The 24,915-nt window shown below is 46.4% G+C and overlaps 1 protein-coding gene across 2 annotated transcripts in view; it reads right to left on the reverse strand.

The window, feature by feature from the left end:
- MAN1C1 (mannosidase alpha class 1C member 1) overlaps positions 1-24,915 on the reverse strand; it is a 67,772-nt gene that overhangs the window by 3,756 nt on the left and 39,101 nt on the right. Inside the window, exons 3-11 of one of the 2 annotated variants that reach the window (XM_075114462.1) lie at positions 19,734-19,849; positions 17,511-17,591; positions 15,243-15,337; positions 10,667-10,790; positions 8,092-8,185; positions 3,972-4,087; positions 3,607-3,826; positions 1,301-1,473; positions 366-481 (exon numbers count right to left, since the gene is read on the reverse strand). In XM_075114462.1, coding sequence (XP_074970563.1) covers positions 366-481; positions 1,301-1,473; positions 3,607-3,826; positions 3,972-4,087; positions 8,092-8,185; positions 10,667-10,790; positions 15,243-15,337; positions 17,511-17,591; positions 19,734-19,849 — 1,135 coding nt within the window. Of the gene's footprint in view, positions 1-365; positions 482-1,300; positions 1,474-2,763; positions 2,954-3,606; positions 3,827-3,971; positions 4,088-8,091; positions 8,186-10,666; positions 10,791-15,242; positions 15,338-17,510; positions 17,592-19,733; positions 19,850-24,915 lie in introns of those variants that run through there. The other variant, XM_075114463.1, reaches the window with a different exon arrangement.

The following is a 24,915-nucleotide window of genomic DNA, read 5'->3' on the forward strand; positions in this document are numbered from 1 at the left end:
GCCATAGTCGTGCTTCATCTGTGTGCAGGACATTAAGCTGGCAGAGGAGACAGCTGTCTCTTAAACCATCAGAGCTAAATCCAAGGGAGCTCAGCTGTCAGAACCTCCCACTCAGAGCAGCTCTAAATCAGATGAAGAGTCCTTTAAATCCAGCACATGAGCAGTATCCCCGACAGTGCCAACGACAGCAGTGGTTCTACAGGAGGAAACTACCAAAGCTTTGCAGCACCCATAGCCTTGCCCAGTTTTCCCCACAGAGGATAAGACTTCCCCCCCTTATTATTAGAGCCTTATTAAGCAGACAAGAGTGTTGATGCTGCAGGATTTATGCTACTCTGAAAGGCCTCTGCGATAACTAGACTTACTTCAGAGTCTCTGCGAGGAAAAAACTCTGTTGCATGTTGTCATGGGTTGGGGTTGTGGTGTAAACATCTCGGATGCCAGAAAAACCAGCTTCGACTCTACAATGTTTTTCCAGGGCCTGAGAAAGGAAAAGAAATCTCAGTAACACACAATATAATGGATAAACTCATTAATCATCATCAGTTGCATTACAAGTCAGGTTTACGAATCAAATTCCAGGTTTATAGTAGCCTCTGTCTCTCACTGAAGGGCGGGGTGATTACTACAGACTCTGGGAATGAAGCTAGTTCTAATGAAATAGCAAGAGAAACGTAAACCACCTAAGTTTGTTGATTGATTGAACCTGGTGTTACACACATAGCAAAAACAGATCTCAAGTGGCAAGTCTGGCTGTTTGCAGAGCTTCTTTTCCAGGGCAGTAGACAAATGACGGCTCTGCCACTGAAACGCAGCCCCTGCTAGGATGCAGGGCAGCAGCCAACGGCCTATTGCATGAGCTAGATGAAGTGAGTGAATTTCTGGCTGGGAGGTCTTTGTGGGAAGAAGACAAGACAAAGGGCAAAGGCAGGTTTGCTGATTTTCCCTGGCCAACTATGAACCACTAGTTCTGAGCAGTCCAGATATTTCAAATAGAAGGTTGACTCCTTTTTGCAAAGGGCTGTTACATTAATAGCAGGTTTCACTGTCTGCAGCACTCCTCTTCATAAACCTCCACTGTTCTGATTGACTGACTGATTTTAGCGAAGCCCAAAAGGGAGAAGAAAACATTCACAATGATCAGAGACACCACACTAAATTGAACTATTCTATGTATTTCTGCCCTATGGCTAATTTGTCTTAGTGTGTAACACAATTTAAATAATTTCTGCTCTTTTTATTGACTGAAGGAAAGATTTTTCTAAGAATCCAGCAGCCTGTAAGAGTTTTCCAACTGTACCTTCACAACCTCCCAGCCCCACTGCCTGTACTTGGGATTGTGTGTCAGCCGCCACATGTACATGTAGCTTTCTACCACTTCTGGGCGTAGGATGTAGTAGCGCTCGCTGAGTCTGGTTGCCATGGCTTCAGTTCCAGCATCAAAACGAAAGGCTTCGGGGCCGAGTTTGGTATCTAGACAAAATCACAGACGTGCAACGATCAGTTTGAGGAGAAAACAGACCATCCAGGTGCTTTTACGCTGCTCAGGCTGCCAACATTTAACTATGGCTTGCGTGAGGTCAGATGAGCAGATCAGTTCAGGCCTGTGCGTCAGACCAACCTCACAGCTAATGTCAAAACAGGGGCAACTCCACAGAGTGCATGAGCTGTACTCACTGCCCCTCCAGGCGCTGCTCGTTCTGTGGTATGTCTGGGTACTACCCAGGAGAGGATGAAGTGTTTCTGAGGGTGGATACAACTGACAAAACACAGACTTGGACCAGATTTGAGCGTGGAGAGGGCAGGTACAAATTCCCCCCATGTCCTAGCACTTTTGCTGGGCTGGTATTTTAGGAATTGTGCTGCCCCTGACCCTGAAAGCAGAGTTCGTCACTGAAGACAAACTCAGAACCCAGATGAGAAAGAAAAGAGAGGCAGATCCTATCCTAAAGTCTCAAAGAGAAAACACATTCCAAGGAAAGTCTAGCCATGCAGCCGACCCTGCCATTGCAGAGATATTGATACACCGCTCCCAGGCAGGGGGTTTATTTCACAATTATCAGTCCACCAGGCTGAGCCATTTTGCCTGCACTGCGGCAGGGAGGCTGTAGGAAGTGGTACCTGGCACCTGCAATCACTTCTTCTGCCTTTCTTCCTGGTCCACTAGCAGCCTCTTTGAAAAGAAGACATCAGGGGAAGGCTTAATCAATTTCACTGGTATTTTATGAATAAAACATTAGTAAGAGTACCTTGGTCTTTTTGACTATCCCTTACATGAGAATCTTAATCTCTTGCAAGCACTAGCTAGCACTCACATCCCTACTTTCAACACCAACCCTCTCCCTGTTCAAAAAACAGGGAAACTGAGCACAGAGGTTGCTTATGATCATGCCACAAGGTTTCTCTTGCTGTACCCATGTGTCTACCACTCCCTGTATTTCAGGGAGTCATTTTATTTCTCCAACTATTTTGCACACCTTCCCCGGGCCCTTCTGTCTGCGTGGGGACCTAACAGCGTTCGGTAGTTGGACCATCTGCTGGGAGCCAGGGTGACATGCACAGACACTCTCTGCAAAACAATGAGCTTGTTGAAATGACAGCACCATAACCTGTGTGGGCAAGCTTGCTACTGTCCTCTCTGTGCTGACGGATATTGCTGAAGGTGAAAATTGGCTCCAGACACTCACAACCAGAGGGTTATTAGTTCGGTTATTATTTCAGTTCTGTAAGTGCTAGGGGAAAAAAAGGAGTTATTTGCAAACATCATTTCATGTTAGCTTGAAGTTTATTGGGCAAACATGCTGGACACAGCTGCCAACATGAGCTTGCTGATGTGGTGAAGGCGTGAAACAATCTTTGGGACCAGTAGTTCAGACAGACCTGTGCTTGACGAGGTCCTGGAAAGCAGACTGCTGCTTCGCTGCCTGCAGTCTCAGAAGAGCTACAGAGATGCCTACAAAGAAAGGAGTGGTGTCCAAAGCAAGCTCACCTTGCTGAAAGCCCTGCAGGCAGAGAACTAACCCTGTCTCTCATTCATCACCAGCCACTGCTCTCCAAAGCACTGATAAGCACACCGGGTGGTGAAACAAATTTTACTGGACTTGTGAAATAGAAAGACTTAGCCAGCCTCTGCTTAGATGGCCAGGAGAGGCTCAGTAACTTCATTTTTTTGGTTCCTACCAGCAGCTACAGGTCTCCAAGACTCTCCTGCTGGGCTTCTCAGCTGCTCTGCTACATATAGTGGGACACCCTGCAATTAATCTCTGTTAATCTCCCCTGCTGGTCTGCAAAGTGATGTGAAAGGACAGACTCAAACTATAGCCTTGTTGGGAGAAGGCTAGCTCTGCGACTGGGAGGCAGGATTCAGCTCTGGGTTCATTTCCCAACTCTGCCACAGGAGCTCACATCTGCCTGTCCCTCTGCTCCAGCTGTCTGCTATGTAAAACATAGCGCTTTCTCATCTAGATACCCCAGAAAAGACATGTGAAAATCATACACAGGAATACAGATGCTGCTGAAGCACAAAAAACCCCACTGCAAACCTCTGCCACTCAGCGGAGTCTCCTAAGGCTGTAAGCTGTCCCTTACTAACATTTTCTAGTTTACCTGAGCGTGCATAAGACTCGTGACATGTGTTTGTTATTTCTGCAGCAAGGTCCACGTAATGTTGCTTCCTCTCTTCTCCAGCGTGGTCCGCTCCAAGTGCTATCATGCCCCCAGAGAAGCAAGCCAAGTGGCCCATTTTGTGATCCAGGATGCCACCCCTCCATTCAGCAATGTAGGTCAATCCTCCAGCAGACTTTTTGACCAAATGCTTTTCTATTGCCTAAAGGGACAAAAATCAGGATTTCAGGACGCTTAGTGGACAGCGTGAGGACCAAGGAAACCCAAAGATCTAAGACATTTTTGCCTGAAGCATTCTGATGAACAATGTCCCGCACAAAAAATACAGAGCAGCAACTGCTCCTTACCTCTAGTGCATCATCATACATCTTTTTAGCTTCAGAGTCCTTCTTGTCTGACATCAGCCAAGATTTGATGAGATATTCATAAAAGCTGTCCCCAAGCCCCCCAATGGAGACATGGTCTGTAGTGGGAAAGCCAGAAAAGAATTTCAGGTTCATGATATACAATGAGCAGTTGCTTCACAAAGAGCAAACAACCATGTCCTATTTAATGCCCTTGTTCTCTCCTTCCTCTTTCCAGTTTCCTGGGGAGAGCTTGCAGCATTTCTTTTTCAAGAAGGAAGAAAGGTGGAAAGTGCAATCAGAAGAAAAATGTTCTGTCACTTTACAAAGCATTAGTATCCTTTACCAAAACTATTCAGACATCGTATTTTGCAACAGTTATTTATACTGCAACTTGAAGATGCTTCCTGTTTATGAAGCAATCATCATAAATCCCAGCCTCATAAACCAAAAGCAATGGCAGGTATTGATAGATCTCTGCCTATATGAAGCCACTGGGTGCTGCCTTCCTGCCTCAGGAAAGGGAGAATCCACGTTGGATCACACAGAGCTGCCAGCAAGGGGCTGCTGTAGGGACCTCTCGATCGTGCCATTTGTATTCCTGGCTCACAGTGGGACTCTGTGTCTTGGGGAAGGCTGGGGTTGCTGGCATATTAAAATGATAACGTCAGGTACAAGGATGCGCACTGAATATTTTCTTCTGCAGAAATCGGATTTTCAAGGCTATCTGTTTGGAGTACGCAATGCTATGACCTTAGTGGAGAGGAGGATGCTAAAAAATTGCACTGCGACATGGGCATGACAGCTGCAGGCTTCTGCCTGGGGGGAACTGCTGGATGGATTTATATGTTTAAACTATACCACAGGGGGAAAAGCAGCATTCATTCTTTCAAGCAGCAAAGTACTCCCCTTTTTAGAACAGCAAGACAAATCACCCACCATGGACTGAACCATCCCTGTTAATTAAGTGTCCACCTCTGCATCTGCATGTGTCCCCATTTCAAACCTAAGCAGGGTTTTCAGACTTAGCTGTTCAGATTTTTATTTTCCCTTTCACTGTAGAAAGTCCTGAGGCTTATTCTAAATGCTAAATCCTACCAACAGAAGAGATCAACAGCCATGCATTTTCGTGACCTGAAGAGCAAATATCCCTGATACAGTGTGTCCAATGATCCACGGAATAATCCATAGCAAAACAATGAGATTAGACACATGAATTCGGGGAAAAAAAAAAAGAGGACAGACTATTAGCAAACACTGGCTGCACAGCCTGTCTTTAAAGAGAAGCTCTGTGATCCTAAGTGTGTCATTCATAAAATCACCAAAGCAGGAGCTCTGGTACATAATTGCTTTCCATATGGCATCAGCTTTGCCAGCATTTGCCTCCTAGGCACTTTGCATAAACAAATCTCTTATTTCAGCAGGGGACCGTGCTTTAATTTTCTAAAGGTAACAACTGCACTCAGAAGAGGTACAGCACTGCCTCTTCATTTAGAAGATCTGCTCATTCAGCCAGGTCAAAGATACACCTTTTAAGAAAATCACAGCAATTCCAAGAAAAACAGCTTCCCGCAAAGAGCTTAATGACAAGACAGAAAATGAGAGCCTGGCACCTACAGGGAACATCTCTGTGGCAGGCTGCAGCTGCCTCCCTATTTTGGTCCTAATCTATTTCTCACCAGCAGCACTGGAGATGCAGAAGAGGCTGATCAGCCTTTTCCCCTCACTGGAATACGGACTCAGATCACAAGGTCACATTATGAACAACTGCCACAAATAGCCTGCACCATGAGTCGCCCTCATGATATGAAAGTCTAGGAGAGGTGTTATCTCTAGTCCTTTTGCATAAATCAGCCTATCCCAGAACAAGTAATCAGAGGCTACATTTAATAAGCTCCAAGAACCAGCAACAGGCTCCTCTATATGTCAGCAAGGGGTGGGAGCAGGTCAGTACAATGAAGTAAAATTTGCAGGCATAAATAGAATTAAAGTAGTGGCAGAAGAGATGAATACTGAGCATGAAGCCGAGCATTTTAACCATCTGAATTAAGAGCACAGCTCTTCAGTTTTCCAAAGATTCTCTAACGATTGGTTATGGCAACAGACAGGCACTTCTCCTCCTCTCAGCACCAATGAATAGGCAGAATTAATGCTTGTGTTTGGGAAAATGTGCAGTGTGGCTGCCAGTTGGGAATAACCTAAAGAAAATGGCATCTCAGGGGTGCGGTAGGGGATGGGAGATGAGCTTTCCAAGTGGAACATATTGCATTGGCTCTGCAGAGACAAATGTGGAAGGGAAGCTGAACTGCTCACAGAGGGACTGGATAACTTTGAAGATCAATTAACGGGACAAACACAGAAGACTATCTTTTTTCCTCATGGCACCAAAGGACACCTCTGGTTTAATGGGACAACTGCAACCATCAAAGATGCTTTGTTGGGACACCTTTCAAGCCAAGCCCTGTCAGTCACCTTTAGAGGTGTTGATGTGGCAGTCAAAGGTCAGGGATTGTTCACACCTAGTGCTCTCTCACTGTCTCAGATGATGGCAGCCATGCAACTGCCTCTCCGTTACAGTCAGTGCTATTAATACAGTAGTTAGAAAGGTCTGGGGTGATCTAGCAGAGCAAACAGTGCAACGAGACGTGGGGGCACCAGGTAATGCAATCACAGAATCATGGGGGTTGGAAGGGCCCTCTGAAGATCACCCCGTCCCACCCCCTGCTTGAGCAGGCACACCCAGAGCAGGGGGCACAGGACCGCGTCCAGGCGGGGTGTGAATGTCTCCAGGGAGGGGAAGAAGTTTTCAGGTGGAACTTCCCGTGTTCCAACTTGTGCCCATCACCCCTTGGCCTGTCGTTGGGCACCACTGAAAACCTGATGCCCACCCTTCAGATATTTATAAGCACTGATAAGATCCCCCCTCAGCCTTCTGTTCTCCAGGCTGAACAGACCCAGGTCTCTCAGCCTTTCCTCATAAGGGAGATGCTCCAGTCCCCTGAGCATCTTTGTAGCTGGTCTCTCCAGCTGGACTCTCTCCAGTGAGCTCCCTGGTTTCTTGAACTGGGGGGCCCAGAACTGGAAGCTGTACTCCAATGACTCAAAGAAAACTGCTTAAACAATATAAATGTAATCCACTGTCAGGTTAAAACCAGCTTCTGCAAAAAGAGACTCTTCTTTCCTTTGACAGAGAAACATGGAATCCAGCAACTCTCCCTTGCCAAAACAAGCAAATCCTTAACAGAGCAGAAAGTTGAGGTCAGAGACCTGGGGCACAGCAGCAGAAGTAACCTCTCACACTCCTACCAGAGGGCAAGCTTCTGCCCTTTGGTGGCACAAAGAGAGGGGTACAGTCTCTTCTCTGGGTAAGGAAGGGCTGCGTGTGTAAAGCAGGAAAGTAAATAATCTTCCCTGGATAAACCATTTCTAATATTTCCTTGCTCTTTTCAAGCCCTTTCCTAGTTATTGCTCCTCTTTCGCATCAGAGCAGTATCTATTTAATGCCCATGTCTTCAGTGCTGGCCAGTACTGGGCTCCCAACAAGAGAAAAGAATATGTACTTGTCTCACCCTACTTGCATAAAATTGCACTACGCAGAGGCACCACGGTGACAGGTACACGAGTGCACACAAGAGAACGCATCCCTAGATCCTAGGCCTAGGATCTGAGACTCTGTAAGCCCTCTGCCTGTCCAGGTGGTTCCTTACTTGCTGCAGCACACTCAGGAAGTAAATCTCATAGCGCTTCTGCTCACAGCCTTCATGTCCAACTCCCAAGGAGGTCTGTGGGCTATGTGATGACTGCAGGATGAGGTCTTAAAGAGATGTGCTGATTTCTAATATCTGTGTGATGAACCATGTACCATTATCCTCCCCTGTGCCAGAGAGGCCCTAATTCTCTCTGGAGGTGAGACGCTCAGCTGGAAACAAGGGTGATGGAATAAGTGTACAATTACTATATTGCATCTTACAAATTGGGTTGCATTATCTAATCACATGTATAACAGGCTGCCTGACAAGACATTTCCTTGGCTTGCTGCTCTGACAGTTGCTATTGCTTCCTAAAGAATAATGGAAAGACTGAAATGCTCCAGGCAGGACTCTGAACACAGAGTGATACCTACGCTGCACCCAGTTCCCTGTCACCGGGCTGAGAAAGTTGGGATAAAGGCCCTGTGGCTTCTCAATTCTGTTCAGGACTTTGCGGATGTTCATCACCTAGGAGAGATGAGAGACAAGAACTATGTTACTTCTCTGCTAAAAAAGCCGACGGTTTTGCACTGTCACCGAGAACTCTGAATTCATCAGTGCTGCTCCCTGGCTGAACAAGCACAGCAGCCTGTAACGCTGTGAATCATCATGCAAGCAGAACCCAATGACACGGCTCTCCGGTGAGAGGGCAGTTACGGAGAAACTTTTCTGCTGGACTCCTCAGCATAATCTTTATCTAGCTCTGTGGGATTTTAAAAATTATTCTAAAAATCCTGCAAGGCCCCAGTTCAGCAAGCGGTGGAAGCAGTTTGCTAACAGTGGTCCAGAAGCAATCCTGAGGATTTGGGATCTGGGTGGAAATGTATGAGATGCAGAGGGTGATTTTTTCCATGATCCAAAGGGAAAGGAGTGGCAGGGGTGAGTGACTTACATAGTACTTAAATTCACTATGCAGTCACTTAATATGACGAATTGGGGCCTTTAATTTCAACAACAGACAGCTCCTTTAACATGCCATACCAGCTGTACTTATTCTCTAAAGCCTCCCTTGGTTTCACCCCCATTACATCCAACAGGCCTTTCCCATAAGGGACAAACTTAAATGGTACGCAACATAAATATTCTATTATGACCTACAGAGCAGCTAATACACTCTAAACCTTTTATAAAATTAGACAATTTGTACGCCAAAAGCTGGCTACAGACTTAAGTCGGTGCTTCTAAGTAAGTTGTCAGGCTGCATAATATTTACTGAAGTTTAGTAGCATGGCATATTAATGACATGTTTGAATAAAAGACACAGATGGACTTTATTCTTGCTAAAATTACACAAGTCCCAAGCTGCAAGTTAATGAGTTGATCTGTTCCTCTGAAGTAATTTCCCACAGGATGGGCTGTTTGAGCCCACATCATCCTACATTTTTTTCTCTCTCAGGGTGTTCGGATGAATGCCATACATTTTCTGCGGCACGCACCAGGCACGCTCAGCTCAGGAGAGTCCATTAGAAAGGTTCTGCCCTTACCCAACTACAGGCTTAGGAGGCAAAGAGGAAAACACGTTACTGGGAAAGAGGCTTGATCCTGGATCAAAAGGCTACAGTTTGAACCTGGAATATGGATGCAGTTCTAGATTTTAATGGTGCATATTCTTGCTCCAGTATTTTCAGTGCTCATCTCTCTTCCTCCCGCCCCCTTCATTTCCTTCCCATGTATTTTATTTCCACACCTCTGTTCCCTTGACTGGTCTTTTCTCAGCTCCCTGCCTTAACCAATTTGTCATCGCTGTCCTCAGGAATCTTTAGCTTATCTCCTTTATTTCAAATCACCAGCCTGTCTTTACCTTCCCTACAGAGTTCCCTGGGTTTCTAGTTTCCCTTCACCCTCTGCTTTTCTCTCCTGCTCACCCCTCTGTGACATTCCTCTTGCTCACACTACCCTTACTGCTTTCCATACACTCCATTCTGTTCTCTGTTTTGCTCTCCTAGCTTCTTCTCTTCCCGTCTCTTCTGCAGATTCTCTTCTTATTTCACAACTGTCAGACCTGCAGTGGAAATACGCTGTGCTTTTTATTGGCAATCCCAGAACCACTGCCTGTTTTTACCCCACTGTGGGACTCTGGACAGGCCCCATTTCCTTTGGGCTCATGGGGGCAGTTTGGATTCTAACTGGAAAATTTGTCTCCCTCAAAGCTGTTTCCTCAGGGACGTGCAGCAAAAGCTAATGACTTGCTGGCATTCAGCAGCATATTTATTAAGTTGCTCTCACATGCACTACAAGATCACTTGTGGAAAAAACCCCTCAATGTAATGTATAATATTAATAGATGTTCAGTTACAAGTTACACAAAAAGAATCCAATATGTCAACTGTCAGGCCTTCCCTACACAAGAAACCTCAGCAGAAATCCTGCTGGCTGGAGCATAGCATTTAATACCTGTTTAGAGTAAAAACGTCTGCAAGTACAAGGCACTACTATTAGGATATCAGAACTAACAATTATCTTTGCAATCTACATCCAACAGATGGTTTATTTTTGGCTGTGCCCTTGTCTAAGGAAGTTTTTGCTACAACTTCACATGGCTGAGACATTGGGAAAAACATCCCCATCTCCCCAGTGGCTGCAAGTGATGAAGACGCAGGTGAAGGTGCTACAGCGAATTTCAATGGCCAAATAAAACACTGGGGTAGCTGCCTTCCAAGGGCCACGGGTGTGACGGGATCTCCAACAGGAGCTCACTGTGGCCTTATCACTGAGCTGGTGCATGGGCTGCTCCGAGGCCTGGAGACCTCTTCAGCCTGCATCTGAACCCGTGTGCCACTCTGGAGGGTTTGGTTTCTCCTCTGGTGAGTTGTACTGGTATTGGGGAGAAGGAACGCTGTGCTACCATGTTGTCTGCTGCAGGCAGACCAAAGTGCGGCTCTGCTCCAGCACTGACCCCAGGAGCAGAAAGAGACCAATTCACTAAAGACCAAGTTGGGAAGTACTTGCCTTTTCTGCAAACACCGGGTTGCCAGAGAGCTCTGAGAGGTGCAGGAATTCTAAGTGCAAGGTACCAAATTCTGCTAAGATGCTGCTTCCGGCAGATGCCCAACCCCAACTCCAACTCATGCCACTGCAAGGAAAGAAAAGGGAGCCTTCATTGGCAGGAAAACACAGCCAAAGCCTGAGGTCCCCCCACCGCCCCAGTGCAGATCCTGCCTTTGCTATGTGCATGCAGTGCACACCAGGTCTCAACAGGGGCCATGTAAAGGACATACTTAGATTTTTAGGATTCTCACAGGAGCAGTTCTAGTGGGATGGAGCAAGTTTTACAAAGGATTGTTTAGGATTGGGCAAACACACAGGTTGCACATGCTGGGAAACTGCAGTTTTTGTGGGAGAGGAATCCCTCCTGACCAGATCACCTTAAGGCAAACTTTGGAAGAACACTGACAACCTGCCTTACTCACGACACTTTGTGATAAAGCATGTCTGTAAGTAGCCTGGGCTGAACTCTCACATCTCGAATACCCCACAAGTCCAACAAGTATTTCATGCAGAATCCAGACTGTCCCAAAGCACCTTGTTTCTACAAAATCTCACGTTCTTTATATATACTTGCCACTGACATTCCCAGCGTATGCTTGCTTGCAAGGGGATACAAGCAGCATCAGCGCTAGGGGAAAGATGCCATTGGGCAAACCTGACTGTAATGAAAAAAAAGAAAAGAAAAGAAGGGGGGAGGAACCTTAACATCTGCACAGGACAAATCTAACTCTGAAAGCACCCCACTGGTGCTCATCTCATGTGCCTTGCGAGAACAGGAGGGCCAGCATAGAACTACAGAAGGTGGCAAACGCTGTCTGAAAAAGCCAGTTACACAAAGTGCCTCCACCCCTGCTGTTGACGCACTGGGATCCCTTCTCAGTTTCTGTTTGTCCCCCTTCACCCTGCCAAATCCATGCAAAGGGCACGGATGGAAAGAAATCATCCCCGGAGAAAAGCTAGGAGCCAATTCTGGGGATGAGGAGGGCATCACTTCTCCTTTAAATCTGAAAGAAAACTACCCAAAGGACGTGGCAGGGCAGAGGCTCTTCCAAGCCCTAACAGCCTCACCCTCGGATTTGCTTTTACATTCAACCACTTCCTTCTTGTATCCCACTGCTACAGATTACAGCTCTGTGCCTCTCTGAAATCTACACCGACATGAAAATGTCCTACAACCTTAAGACTCAGTCCCAAAACAGCCTTTGCAGGTGCTGGCCCACGGAAGCTTGGCTGAGCCTTCTCAGAAGTGACGTGGCTTTGATTTTTACATCTCTCTGCAAGCGCTGTTTGCAGTTGATACTGATGAGGTAACAGGTTTCCAGTGATGGGGGGCGGGGATAACACTAGATGGCGCCTGAAAGCTTGGCTGTCAGAAGAAAAGGGTTTCTGTTGTTTACAGGAGGCTAAAACTAATGATCTTTCTGAGGGTGGTGGTGTGGGGGAAGTTTCCCCTCCATATGATATACAGAAAACCATTTCAGGTCCAGAGCTGTTTGTTTCGCCTCCAGACAAAAAAAGCCATTAGATAAGCAATATGTTCACGCTGTTTCAAATTGCTCAGTCACTGCCAAACGTCAGCCTTCCCTGCAAACTGTCAGGAGGCTCTATCACCAGCTTTTCCTTTGAAAACACAGTGTGCAGCTAAAGCAGGTACCCCAATAACATTGAGTGTTTATGGCAGAAATCTCCCTGTGCAGGCAGAAAGGTCTTCCAGTCTGATCAGGTTAATGTCGGTATTAATATCGTGTTGGATGATGTGCTGAACCGGGCAGCAGCTGGCCCTGGGATGGGTGTGCTGAACAATCCCACGGTGTTCTCATATCTACAAAGAGCCAATTACTTTTTCTTTATTTACTGCACTGAAGGGACGTCATAACAAATACGATCTCACAAACAGAAACTGCCTTCTGAGCTAGTTCAAATGAGAAGTGCTTGGAAGCAGCCAAATGGGGCTGGGTTTGTTGTGACAGCGGCTATGTGGGGTCACAGCCGCCAACACAACCCTCCCCCAGGAACTTCCATCCCAAACATGCAGCCAGGCAATGCCTGCAAGGACCGTGCTGCCGGCAACCCAAGGCCTGGGTTACAAATCACAGTAAAACTCAGGGAGAGGTAGTCTGGAGGAAACAGAGTCCGGCTGCAGTGTGTGCCTGGGTTAAAGAGCAGCCTGAAATGACCATGACCCCCTGCAGGAAAACATTTTTTCAGCATTACAGACTGGACAAACTGGGTCTTCACAGCTGCCCTATTTTATAACATCTTAAAGGAAACTACTGCATAAAGGACTTTGGCCTTCAAGACAAAAGAAAATGCTGAGAGATCTCTTATCTCCCAGGTAAGTAAGTGGGTCTTCCTTAAACACTGTCCAGTGCAAGCATGGACTGAAAATGGCTGTTATCATCTCCTTCCCTCACGGAGATCCAAAGAAGCAAAACTGTGCCAATTCAAAAGAGACCACGAGAGGATGATGAGGAAAAATCTGGAGGTGCAGGGGGTTTAGGGAGGATGTGAAGGAAAGCAGGGGCCAGGGACATGGAACAGGAGGCATCGGGAGAGAAATCACAGTGCAACACGCAGGCAGAGAGGACGGAGCAGCAGCTTGAGAAGACAATGTACTCTAGGACCTGGCAGGCAACGTGGCAGTTGGACCAGCAGGATGGAAAACAAGCCTGTGTGAGATATGATACAGTGCCTGTGTGAAAACAGAAGGCCACAGGGAAGCACATCAGCAGAGAGGGGACACAAGAGGAAAAGGTGGTGTGAGGTGATAGGAAGAGATAAAGCCAGCTGGCTAAGGGAAGAGCTGGGGCGGGGAGGTGGGGTGTCTTTGTATTTGGGTCCTCAAAAATGTATGTGCAGAACTGAATTAATGACAGCTTTTGTTTGTTTCAAATTTCTGAATGTCATTCTTAACCCACCCCTGCAAGCTACTACCACCAAAAGCGTACACATGCTGCAAAACTCTCCCCCTTTTGAGATGATGGGGTCTCTCTGGAATTAGCACATCCTTGCAAAAGTAGAATTGGAGGGAGAATTCCTTCTTGCAAACTCTCTGGGCTTTGGTTTGGCCCTGACATTTGGGCCAGCGTGCTCTCACAGCATCACCTCACTCGTCTCTGCTTCCACTTCCACATGCTATCTCGCACTGAATAACTCCCTTCCCCTTTGGGTTTACAGCCTTTGGCTGTTCATCATGTTCCTGCAGTAGTCAGACTACAGATTTAGCTCGCTTCATCCTTGCTCCTAAATCAATCGATACTCTGAGCCCTCACGGCAGTTTCATGGCCCTGAAGCCAGAGCTCAAGCCAGTAATATGGGTTCTGGATTGTGGGCTCAGTGTTATTTTGATTTTCTTTGCTCTTAGTCAAGGTCATCAGCAAAACATTTTGGGAATGTCTAGGCAGACACAGTCTGCTTCAATTGTCTTCACAAAGGGCAGGGGAGGGTTTGGCATTTCTGTGAAAGGTTAGTCTATGCCGAGTCTTTATCAGCCACAGAGGAAGCAGAATGTCTCTTCTGTAAAAAGAGACAATTAAAGTTGTGGTAGTGGCTCAAATTTTCGCTGGGATCACATGCAGATAAGACAACTGGGGGGGTGACAGTGATATTTGAGCAATGGACCAATGTGAGCCAAACATTCCGAAGTCTTGCGCTTCGCAGAGACGCGAGCCAAACCGGAGATTTGGGCTAGGAGATGAATAATGATTTTCATGGCTGCCGCTCTGAGTTTTGCAAGAGGTGAGGATGAAAGGCTTTTGTTAATCCACATGTCCTGCTGTCTCTGTTTCAGCCAGCGTGCAGCTTTAACCCTGGGGGATTTGTTCGTAGGCATCAAAACGAGCCAACGAGCCCTTATTGGCAGAGACCACTGTCTACTAGCGAGAACCAGAGACTGGGAGTCCAGCCTCTAGGTTTGCCTCTGTTTGCAGAGAGACCGTCAGCAAGCTATTTAACCCAGCTGCCTCAAAGCTCCCCTCCAGTGTAAGAACACCACCTACCTGGCATGAAATGTTGTGGCTCTAAGTGAAGGATACACACCTGGCTGACTGCTGCCAGCAGGGAGAAAACTACAGGATCTGTATACTCCCCCCTTTCTAGCAGCAAAACTGTCAACAGCCAGTGCCGTCCAGTTCCTTTCCCAATTTTCCCAAACATGAAGCCTGGCTAAATTCACATGCATCTAGTCGGGCACACTGCAAAAATACAGAGAGCACCACATGCTACGTGCAGACTACAAATAACCTTTCAAAGAAAATGAGAGTGAGGAAAATGCTATTGCAGCAGGGAGCCCTGCCAAGAGGTAGAGGAAGAAACTGTGTACAGCCCAAAATTAATACAACACAGCTGGGTTTAACTTGAGTCACCTGCGATCTCTGCCAAGGCACCTCTTGGTTTTGAGTTGGCAAAACAAATGACCTCGAAGAATCTGCACTAGAGGGGGGCACCTCTGAGGAACTGCTGCTGTTCCTGCTTGAGTCCTGGTCTTTTACAAACATTCAGTAATAAAATGACATGCTTGTAAGGACGTGTGTCTTGCCTGCCCAGATTTATGACGCCGCGTGGGATACCAGTGGGGGTGTTAAAAGCTGGCAAAAGTTTCTCTCCAAGTTCCAGAGCTTTACTCTTGAACACCTGTTAAAAGAAGAAGAGAAGATAAATATTTGATGGGCTGCTTTTGAATACTAGTCACACTGGATTCTTTCAAATCCCATTTTCAAACACACCATTATAAAAAAGCAGAAGTGCTGCACTATAAGAACCTACTGTTTCAGGTATGCTGCTGCCCTAGTTCCACCAAACGATAGGTCTGAACCAAAAGTCATGCTGAACTTCAGTATCTATTTTAATGTCCTCTAAAAATCTATGCTAAACCAGTCCCAAGTGCCCTGGCCAAACCCTCAGCCTGGAGGAGAGCAGCCAGAGCTGCAGAGTACTCTTTGGGGACAAACTCTTCCCTTTTCCCAGGGTGGCAGAGGACATAAGGAGGAGAAATGACTGAATTAAACCCAAAGGAAATCTTTCTAGGGTGAAGCACTGTTAGATTTACAACATGGGTTTGTCTAGGTTGTGTCATCTCCTGTTGCAAAAAACATGATTTCCAACAAACAATCTTTTTCTTGCAACTCTTTTCCACGAAGGATTCATGGCTAAGATGCTCCTTTTCCATTTTTAATGCCCGAGTTTTGGGATTTCAAATCAAATTATAGCTTATGGTGGCTTGCAGCACAAAGCCACCATACACAATTATTTTGGGACAAACTGATATAAGCACTAATCTTTGCTCCAGAGATTAGTCCTGATCAAGGGAAGCCTGTAAGTGACTTAAGAGATAAAGCACAAGCCTTTTACCTCTAGCCCCCCTATACCAGCCCAGGTTGTCATAGTAGTTCTCAGAAAGCAGGAGTTTATTGCTCTAAAAATACAGCACCGAGGAAACCTGGGCTCTCCTGTGGGCTTGCAGACCTCTGATAAGCTCACAAGGATGTAGGGGTTTGGTTCAGAAGGGAAAGCAAGAGACAGGGACTTGATTTTTGCCTTTCAGCCTGGTGACACTGACTGGGTATATGAGAGGCACTGCCCTGGCTGCTGAGCATGGCTGCTGAGCATCACTGCTGACTGCACTTCAAGAGGTCACTGCTGAGTTTTATGGTTTAATATGGTTTCTTTTTGCTCTGTTGATCTGAAGCCTGTTGAAGTTGCGACTGAGACAGGCCCTGAGTAGGGGCACTGAGTCTTTGAGAGTTTTCCCTGGAGGGAAATCACAGAAGTCATTCCTGGAAGTCATTTAAAATGCAACTAAAGTAACAGAGCTGCTCCTGTGTCTCCACGGATCAATGGTGCCACTATGCAGTGATGAGCCATCCCATCCTATTATGGTGGACAGCACCCAGCCACAGTCAGTGTACGGCATGAGAGCTAAGCTGTCATTTAAGAGCCAGTCTTCCAGTTCCTTCACTCACAAAACTCCCCCTTGAATCAGAGTTTCTGCTCGCCTAAGACTTCCAGGGCAATGGAATAATCTCTTCATCTCTCTACAGCCAGCTGTAAAATTCCAGTCCAGTCACATTACAAAACAGATTATGGCATTAAGCCCTGGCCTCTGCCAGGCTGGAGAGAAAGAAAGAAAGTGGAAGCAAGAGCCTCCTGCTTTAGCCAGGACTCCTGGGGGATGGGAGCATCCACCAAACGGCTGCTCCACCACGCTACAGGAGGGGCTGTGACGCCTAGCCCACACCTACTGGGCAAGGTGACATTTTGTGGAGATGTGTCACTTTGTCATATGAATTGGCAGGCTACAGGCAAACTGCCTGCCCTGGCAGTTTGCCACCCTCCTTCCCTGTACCTCAGGGCACTTTATCTTAGAAACTACTGCTACAGAGAGTCTGCCCAGCTAGAGTTTGGAGCACTTGCCACTAATCAGTTGCCCTCCTTAGTCCGAGGCAGAATCTGGAATGATGTTTGATGAAATATTGCCTATGTTTAGAATACAAAGGAACAAGTACGGAGACAAAGATCACTGCAAATGGCATTTCACTGGGGAGCAATGTGTCCAACCGAAAACATGTCGTGCTAGAATTGCCCACAGGAGAAACAATCTTTGCAAATGAGCCGTGCACGGTGTGAGCAAGGTAATTATGCGAGACTTAATTAAAAGAACATTAGTGGCATTTCGATATTCATAAAAGCGATAGGTTTAGCCTGTTATTATGGAGGGATTATCTGATGCTCAGAGAAAAGCTGCTGGAGAACCCTTTCAGTTCATTATTGGTGACTATGTGAGACATGCAGAGCTGCTGAAACAAACCTCTTCTCCAGTTAAGTAGTATGCAGCCAACAGTCCTCCAATATAGCGGATGTTCACCTCAAACAAGGATGCTTCTCCGTTCTGAAAATACATAATGATATACTTGACCGCAAAGCCTGCACACACAAATGGCAGCTAAGGGGAACAGATTGTAGGCAGATACTTAAGTCTCCCAGTCCTCACCCACAGTGTAACACAGCTTTTTGTCTGAGATCTCACAGGACTTTATTTGCTCTACAGTGACAGGTGGAGCCTGAGGGGAAGAGAAACACCCAAACTGCCCATTTACCACCAGCTGACAACATGTAAATCAGTTAGGGCAGATGCATGGTCCATCCATCCATCCAACCCTCTCTTGGGTTATGCCCTGCAAAAAGCTGTGAGCTAGTTTAGGGCAAAAATTTGCCCCTTGAAATGTTTTATTTAGAGAGAAAATTGTACAGCCACATGGAAAAATTACTTTCTCCATTTTCTTGTGAAGAGGGCCCTGCGTTAGACAGACGTAACGCACTTCCTGTGTTAGGTAGGTATTTTCTGTCGTTCAAAGGCTCACCCCAGTCTGCAGGTTCAGGCAGGACCACAGCCTATAGGGTGCCTGTCACAGGCATGCTTATGGAGAGGCAAACTGCGTGATGCCCACGTGCCCCACCACCACAGACAGCAGACACAGACGGATACGGTTCACTGAATCGCTCAAGAACTCACTCACCTGGAACAAGTTTTGCTCTACCTACTCAGCTGATGATCAGCAAATGTCAAAACGATTGCATTCAAATGTGCCTTTAAAAAAATGATTTCTACCCTCACGCAAATACATAAAGCCAAAATCCAGAAAGATCTTCCACCAACACAGCACTTTCAGTGCACAAAGGGGCACTTGAACCTCTGCACTAGCCTGCCCTTTCTAAATACTTGCAGGTTACAATTCAGAGCAAGTGCTTTCTTGAGATGATGACTAAAATTGCATGAGACAGATCATGGCACTCTGTTTCAAACAGAGCTTGTGGGCCTTGGAGTCCCTGCCTCACTTTTCTGGACTATTAGAGTTCCTTGTACAGAGCCAATTTTTAATTAATTTCCCTCTTTCTCTCCCTCTGCTGTGCTTTCTGACTCCACCGATCAATCCATAGCATTCATTCTTGTCTTTGCAGATCAATCTATTCTGCAGGCCAAGATTAAAAGCTTTTATGAAATCCAGATAAATTATCTCCCAGTTGATTTTGTCCCTTGTTTATCGATTCAGTAACATACTGAGAGCATTCACCAAATTTATCAGATGTGGTCTTCCTTTTATGAATATATGAATGCCAGTCGTGCCCTCCCAAATGTTGCTTTTCTATAAAGGCAGCTGCATGCATTGTTCCCATGGGGAGAACCATTTTTCACAACAGACAGCTAGGCTGGTATTAAAAAAATAAGTTTGAACTGCACTCTGGTTTTAACATTCTCTGTACGCCACTGATGAGATCCCATCAGCTCTCCCATAAGAAATACAAGAGCTGGCTTGGAGACCAACAGCTAGAGCTATGGCAAGGGACCCCGGCCACAAAGTGAGATAAAGGACAGCATCCTTCGTTTGATAGCACTGAAAGGCACGTGTTGCACCCAGAATTCCAGCAAGTCTAACACTAGCTCTAAGAAGTGGCTAGGAAAGCTTCAGGGGCCACAGACAGCGAGCATCTCTGGCCATTTTTAGAGATGATGCCCTTCCTTCCAAATCTAGGCTCACTATGAGCTCCCGCTTTGCTGCCAAGGGGCCACGCTCCCACTGCACAAGTCCCAGCAATCACATACTAGCTAAGGGCCCAGTCAAGGAGACCAGTGTTTTCAATCTTAATCTATAGGATGTAAAAAGAAAAATTGTCTTATCACAGGCAGACATTTAACTGAGATGAAACAGACCTTTTTCTTTGATGAATAAAACTTCCTTGGAGTATCTATGTTTTTATAACACAGACCAAAACACAGAAAACATTAAACACTGAATCCATTTTCAGCCAGACACGTTGAATCTGATCTGGCAGCCCCTGGCTGGCACCCTCTGCCATATATGGGCAGAAGATGAGGTGAATTATCACAGTAGTCCCTTTGGCCTGTGGTTTCTTCCCCCCCAGATTTCATAGTTCCCCTCCCTAAATGATTCTTAGAGAAGACTCTGATGAGAACTGGCCAAACACGCAATGTTTCTGTGACACAGACAGGCATTCCCAGTGACTGACTCACCACATTCAAGTCAAAGCTCTTCTCCACCCACTTCTTTGCTTCTTGGAATTCCTCCTCGAGTTCCATGATGTACAGAGTATCTAAGGCATCTACTACCGTAGCTCCTCGAAGGCCTCCTGCATTGCAAACAGAACAATGTGATGAAGGCCCATTCATGCATTCGTCTTTAGCTCTAACTCAACCTGCAGGAGCTGGGACAGGCAGCAGCTTCCAGTCCCAACAATGGGGATGTCTGGATGGGATCCAGACTGGCCATAGTCTAGGCTGAGATCTTCTAACAGGACTAGTGAGCTCTGCTACCCAAAATGGGTTGCTTTGGAGAGGCCCAATTTTCAAAGGCCTGACAATTCTGAAAAAAATATCCCCAAGGAACAGCTCAAGCCACTCGTCATGACTGCAAGCCTTCACCTTGTTTTCCAGTTCTTGTCTTGGCCAAAGAGATTAGGCAATTCCACCCGTAACCTTTGTTCAGCCGTTAACCTAAATTCATCCTCTAACTCAGTTATAAGCATAACCCTCTTCTAAGTGAGGGAAGAGAATTTTATTTTCATTGTGCAAGAGCATCTAAGACAGTATTTTAATCATTCTGTTATCTGGGGCACAAAGTACTTCCGCACCATGCCACGACCCAGGGTTCCCACTACCAGCATATATACAAAACACAGGCTCATCTGGCAGCAGAGAGACCAGAAACTAATCTCAATGAATCTTGAACAGAGAGCGGGTGACTTTGGGGACAGCTCCCTTCCTTTGGCTAACAGAACAGTCCCTGTGAGCATGCTCACCGTTCTCCAGCAGATGGCAATGGGACACATGCACATGAAGCAAATGCCAACGAAATACTTGGACCAACCACGTCATCCATGTAAAAAATTGCATGCCAAGCGTTGTCTTATGCAAACGGACTACAGGAGAACTTCCAGCGAGAGAGAATGACATGGCATGCCATGCCAAGGAAACTGTACAGGGTGGGTATACAAACGATCTTGTGGTAGTTGAGATTAACTGAAGCTACAGGCGTTAACAATCCTGGGTTTGGAACATTTCAGTGCTGGAGTTTTATTTCTGCTAGGGTTCCCTAAAATTATTCCTAGCACAAGAAAGCAAAGGGTACGAGGCACATCGTGACTCAAGAACCCTTTGTGCTTAAATTACAAAGGCATCACTTTCCTGGGTAACTTCAGCAAACACAAATCCTCACGTGGAGGATTCCTGTTTGAAATCATCATCAGTCATCCCTCCGTGGCTGTAACACACCAGGGACATAGGCGTGAAGCTGCCTCTACACTGCTGTCAGCAAAGCTGCACGTGCAGGCCCACACACACACTGCTCAGTCGCAGCCATGCTCCTACCCACCCCCTGACAGTCAGACCTCTCGGAGTCTCTGGCAGCAAAGATGCTTGGATGAGGTTCAGGTTTTGTTTCTGCAGGAAAAACTGCTTGTACCAGCTCTGTCCCTATCATCTCCCTTTCCAGGGTAACCACAGACACACACACACACTGCTTATGACCAGGGGTTTTCCTGAGTCATATTTCTGTTTGGCTCAGGTCAGTTCCTTCTTCTCACTAACAGACTTTAAAATACTACCCCAAATTCCCCCAGCTTTCCCAGCCTTTTATCACATGCTCAGATTGGCTTGGCACTTGTAATACCTTTAGTGTTACTTCAATTCTAGTTCTGCTTAAGAGAGGAAAACCCAGCTGGATGCACTGTCGAGGAACTACTGCAGAGGGGAGAGGAAGGCAAAGGCGAGTCATGTGTCATGAACCTTGAGACTTTGGTCTTTTCTTATTAAGGGAAAAAAGTGACCATGTCTGATGTACATCATACCCCTTCCCCAGAGAAGCGCTCAGATCCACTGATTTTATGCAGGGCTCATTTATGCTTTCAGCATTCCTGTCCCGTAAGAAAGGCACCCTGCCTTATTTTGTTGATGTTACAAGATTGCAGTTTTGACACTTTTCAGCCAGTCAGCACATCATTGCTTTAATAAAAACCCAACCAAGACTTTACTGCTCAACTACAGATTGCTGGCTTTCGGATGCTGTCTGCATCAAAAACAGGGGCTGTGGAAAAGGGATGAAGGCAGCAGAGACGGCCTCTAGAAATCCATTTATTCCTGCAGGCTTGTGAAATGATCATCTAACTGGAGCTATCTCCGAGAGTGCAATAGATGGAGTCAAACAGCCACTAGATCAACTGGTGGGTTCTAAAAAACAACTAAGCTGATGTTTGTATGGCATGTTTTCCAAAAGCAGTGACCATGAAAAACAACATCATCGCAGTCAGGGTTGCTTTTATCAACCTTAATGATTCTTCAATATTAATGATTATGTGATTTTTATACACTTTCCTATTAGCAAGGAGAGACACACCAGCTCGGAGCAACTCAGACGCAGGCAAAACATTTTAAAAAGAGAAGGAAGGGCAATGCTGCCTGAGGCACAGCACATTACTGCGATACTCAGAGTAACACTAACAGCCTCGATTTAATTTGATGATATAGTCCACAAAGCTTTTTCATAATCTGCAGAGAGACAATGAGAAAAGTTGCATTTGCTCAAACTAAACAAAGAGACAATAAAGTTACAATTTTCTGGGATGATTAATTGAAGTGAAAAATACTGCTTGAATTTACAGAGCCTTTTATGTTTTTAGCAAGTAAGGCCTTTAAATACATGAAATGCATCGGGGATTAGGAACATGCTCGGATCTTCGCTAAAGCGTAGCTCGGAGTGGCTTCGCTTTCCTTCCCTGTGTTTGACAAAGCGGAGGGCAAACCTTGCTTCCCCGCTGGCTTGTCTTTGTGTCATTTTAAACATTTGTTTTAAATATTCCCCTAAACACTCTGTATCTGAAGAACCGCAGGCTGTGTATTTTGTACAAGGGTCTTGTTGATGTTCCCTTTCTTCTGCACCAGCTTTGAAGCAACTGTAAAATGCATGGCTGACTTTTTTGTCCTGCAGCTAACGAAGTCTATCGCAATACCAAGAGCTACTGTGTCAGCTTCAACCGCCTCATGAGAATGATAAAAAAAGAACCTCCTTCCCCCCCTCCACAACCTTGCAGAGAGCAAACCAAGCATCAGGACATCACTGCTACGTCTCTGTCACATGCCAGGATAGAGAGGACATCCAACAAGGACCCTGACACCCCTGCGCACACCAGCATGTTACTTCTTCGCTACAGGAGCATCTTCCTTCCTGCTCAGACTTTGCTTCATCAGACCATGACAGAGCTCATGATACAATGTCCAATGGCTCTGATTATACTCAGCTGTCAAAAGACAGTGCTATACGTATCCTAGCACGTTTATTGCAATATATATGCACCCATTTATTAAGGTGGTGCTTGGCATGCTGCTTGTTTTGAGAGATGGTAAAAAATAATCACCTTTCCAGATCTACACATTATAATGTGAAGGATATAATCAAAGGGGAAGCAGCTTCAAAAGGAAAAGGAATCAAAACCCACTCTGTCACTTTTGACTCTTGCTGATGCTCCCCTCTCCAAATTACTGGTTTCAGCCTCATTGTACTCTCCCTGAGGGAATTTTAATGTAGAAACCAAGAAACCCACCCAAATAAACTCTTCTGAAAGTACCCAAAAATGTTAGCAATGACTTCTAAGCAGGACTCTATGTCTGAGATTCTACCTACCTCCATAAATCTAAGGCCCTGTGTGCTATGAAAAGCCACACACACACCCCTGCCACCCCCACCCCCCCCCATCCTGCTGCAAAACTGGCTTGGAGTGGAGATACACCTTGCTCAGGAGAGGCAAGCTCACTTAGCTGATGGCCAGAAAGGAAGGGGTGTCTATTGGACACAGCTCTGTGATCCACACCAGCTCCTACATCACCCAGAGGGAGCCTGTGGCCATTCTGAATGGGAAAGAAGAACCCTCCACTAGGACCAGTGGGAAGAAGTTGGACCTCAGTCCTTTCTAACTGAAAGATTTCATGGCAGCTCTAGTGACAGCAAGTGGCAGGGTCTCTGCCTGGAGTTTCATCTGTGAGAGAGTAGCAGCACACCAGAAGCAGCAGGCCACGGTGGCAATACAAAGGTTCATCTCTTCTTGAGCTGAAGGAGGGCCTGTACCACCCCGTCCCAAGCCACAAGTGTATTTGCTCCTTTGTGCTTGAGAAGAATGGAGACATCCATGTAGGCAACAAGGCTGCTCTGTTCCTACGTCCACCCACCCAGAGAAACGAGCATCCACCCGGCTTGCTTGTGAACACCGCCACAGAAATCACTAACAAACGTTACATTAATTAACATAATGCTTGTGAAAGGTGCTGAATGGAGCACTCCACGGGGAGGAGATGGCATTGTACACACACCGTACCCCCATGGCCTCAGTGGGGATGTGCTTTAATGCCAGCCTGGAGGAACGAGACCATTCAAGTGATACCATCTCAAAAGGGCCTTCATGGACATTAATAGTAGTGCCATCTCTAAAAACCACAGATCAAACCCATAGCAGCTGCTTCTAGTCTGGGGTGGATAATCTGAATAGAAGGGCTCATCCTCTTCTATCCCTGACTCATCCCTGCTGCCTGTGAGCTTAGGGGTTCCTTAAAGCCATTTGCAGCAAGAGTTTATAAGACAAAACACAATTCCAAAGGCTCATTAGGAGGTCTAACATGCGTTTACTGGGCCAGAGGGGGAACATGTTGGAAGACATACACCAATCTCAACAGCCAAAGAAACAAAGAGGTACAAAAGCCAGCCAGGCTACTGCAGTGCCAACCCAACCGCGGGAGCTGCCAGCCAGGTGAGGGGCAGCACTCTCTGAGCCCGCTACAGAGCACAGGGCAGAAGAAAAGAACTGCCTCCACAGCCCGGATCTCCTCTGACCCCAACACAAAGATCTGTATCGACTACGAGCCCATGGACTACGGCCAAGAAGTAACAGACGTGTGGTCCCGATCACAAGCTGAATGAGGGTTGTAAAGGGTGAAAAGCTCCAAGTCAGGCGAGTGGGGGGCCTGTGGGTAACAGATGGAGCCCCTGGCACGTGCACAGGATTCACCCATTTGCACATGTCCCATGGCCCTGCTCTCCTTCAGCATCTCAGCAAGCCAGCATGTGGAGGAGAAAAGGGACCAGCTTGCTTTCTCAACGTATAGTTTAAAGGGAGGCCATGAGGGCTGATCAAAGGTGGAGAATATCTACCCT

This window comes from Phalacrocorax aristotelis, chromosome 20 (genome assembly GCF_949628215.1).
Source record: "Phalacrocorax aristotelis chromosome 20, bGulAri2.1, whole genome shotgun sequence".
NCBI lineage: Eukaryota > Metazoa > Chordata > Aves > Suliformes > Phalacrocoracidae > Phalacrocorax > Phalacrocorax aristotelis.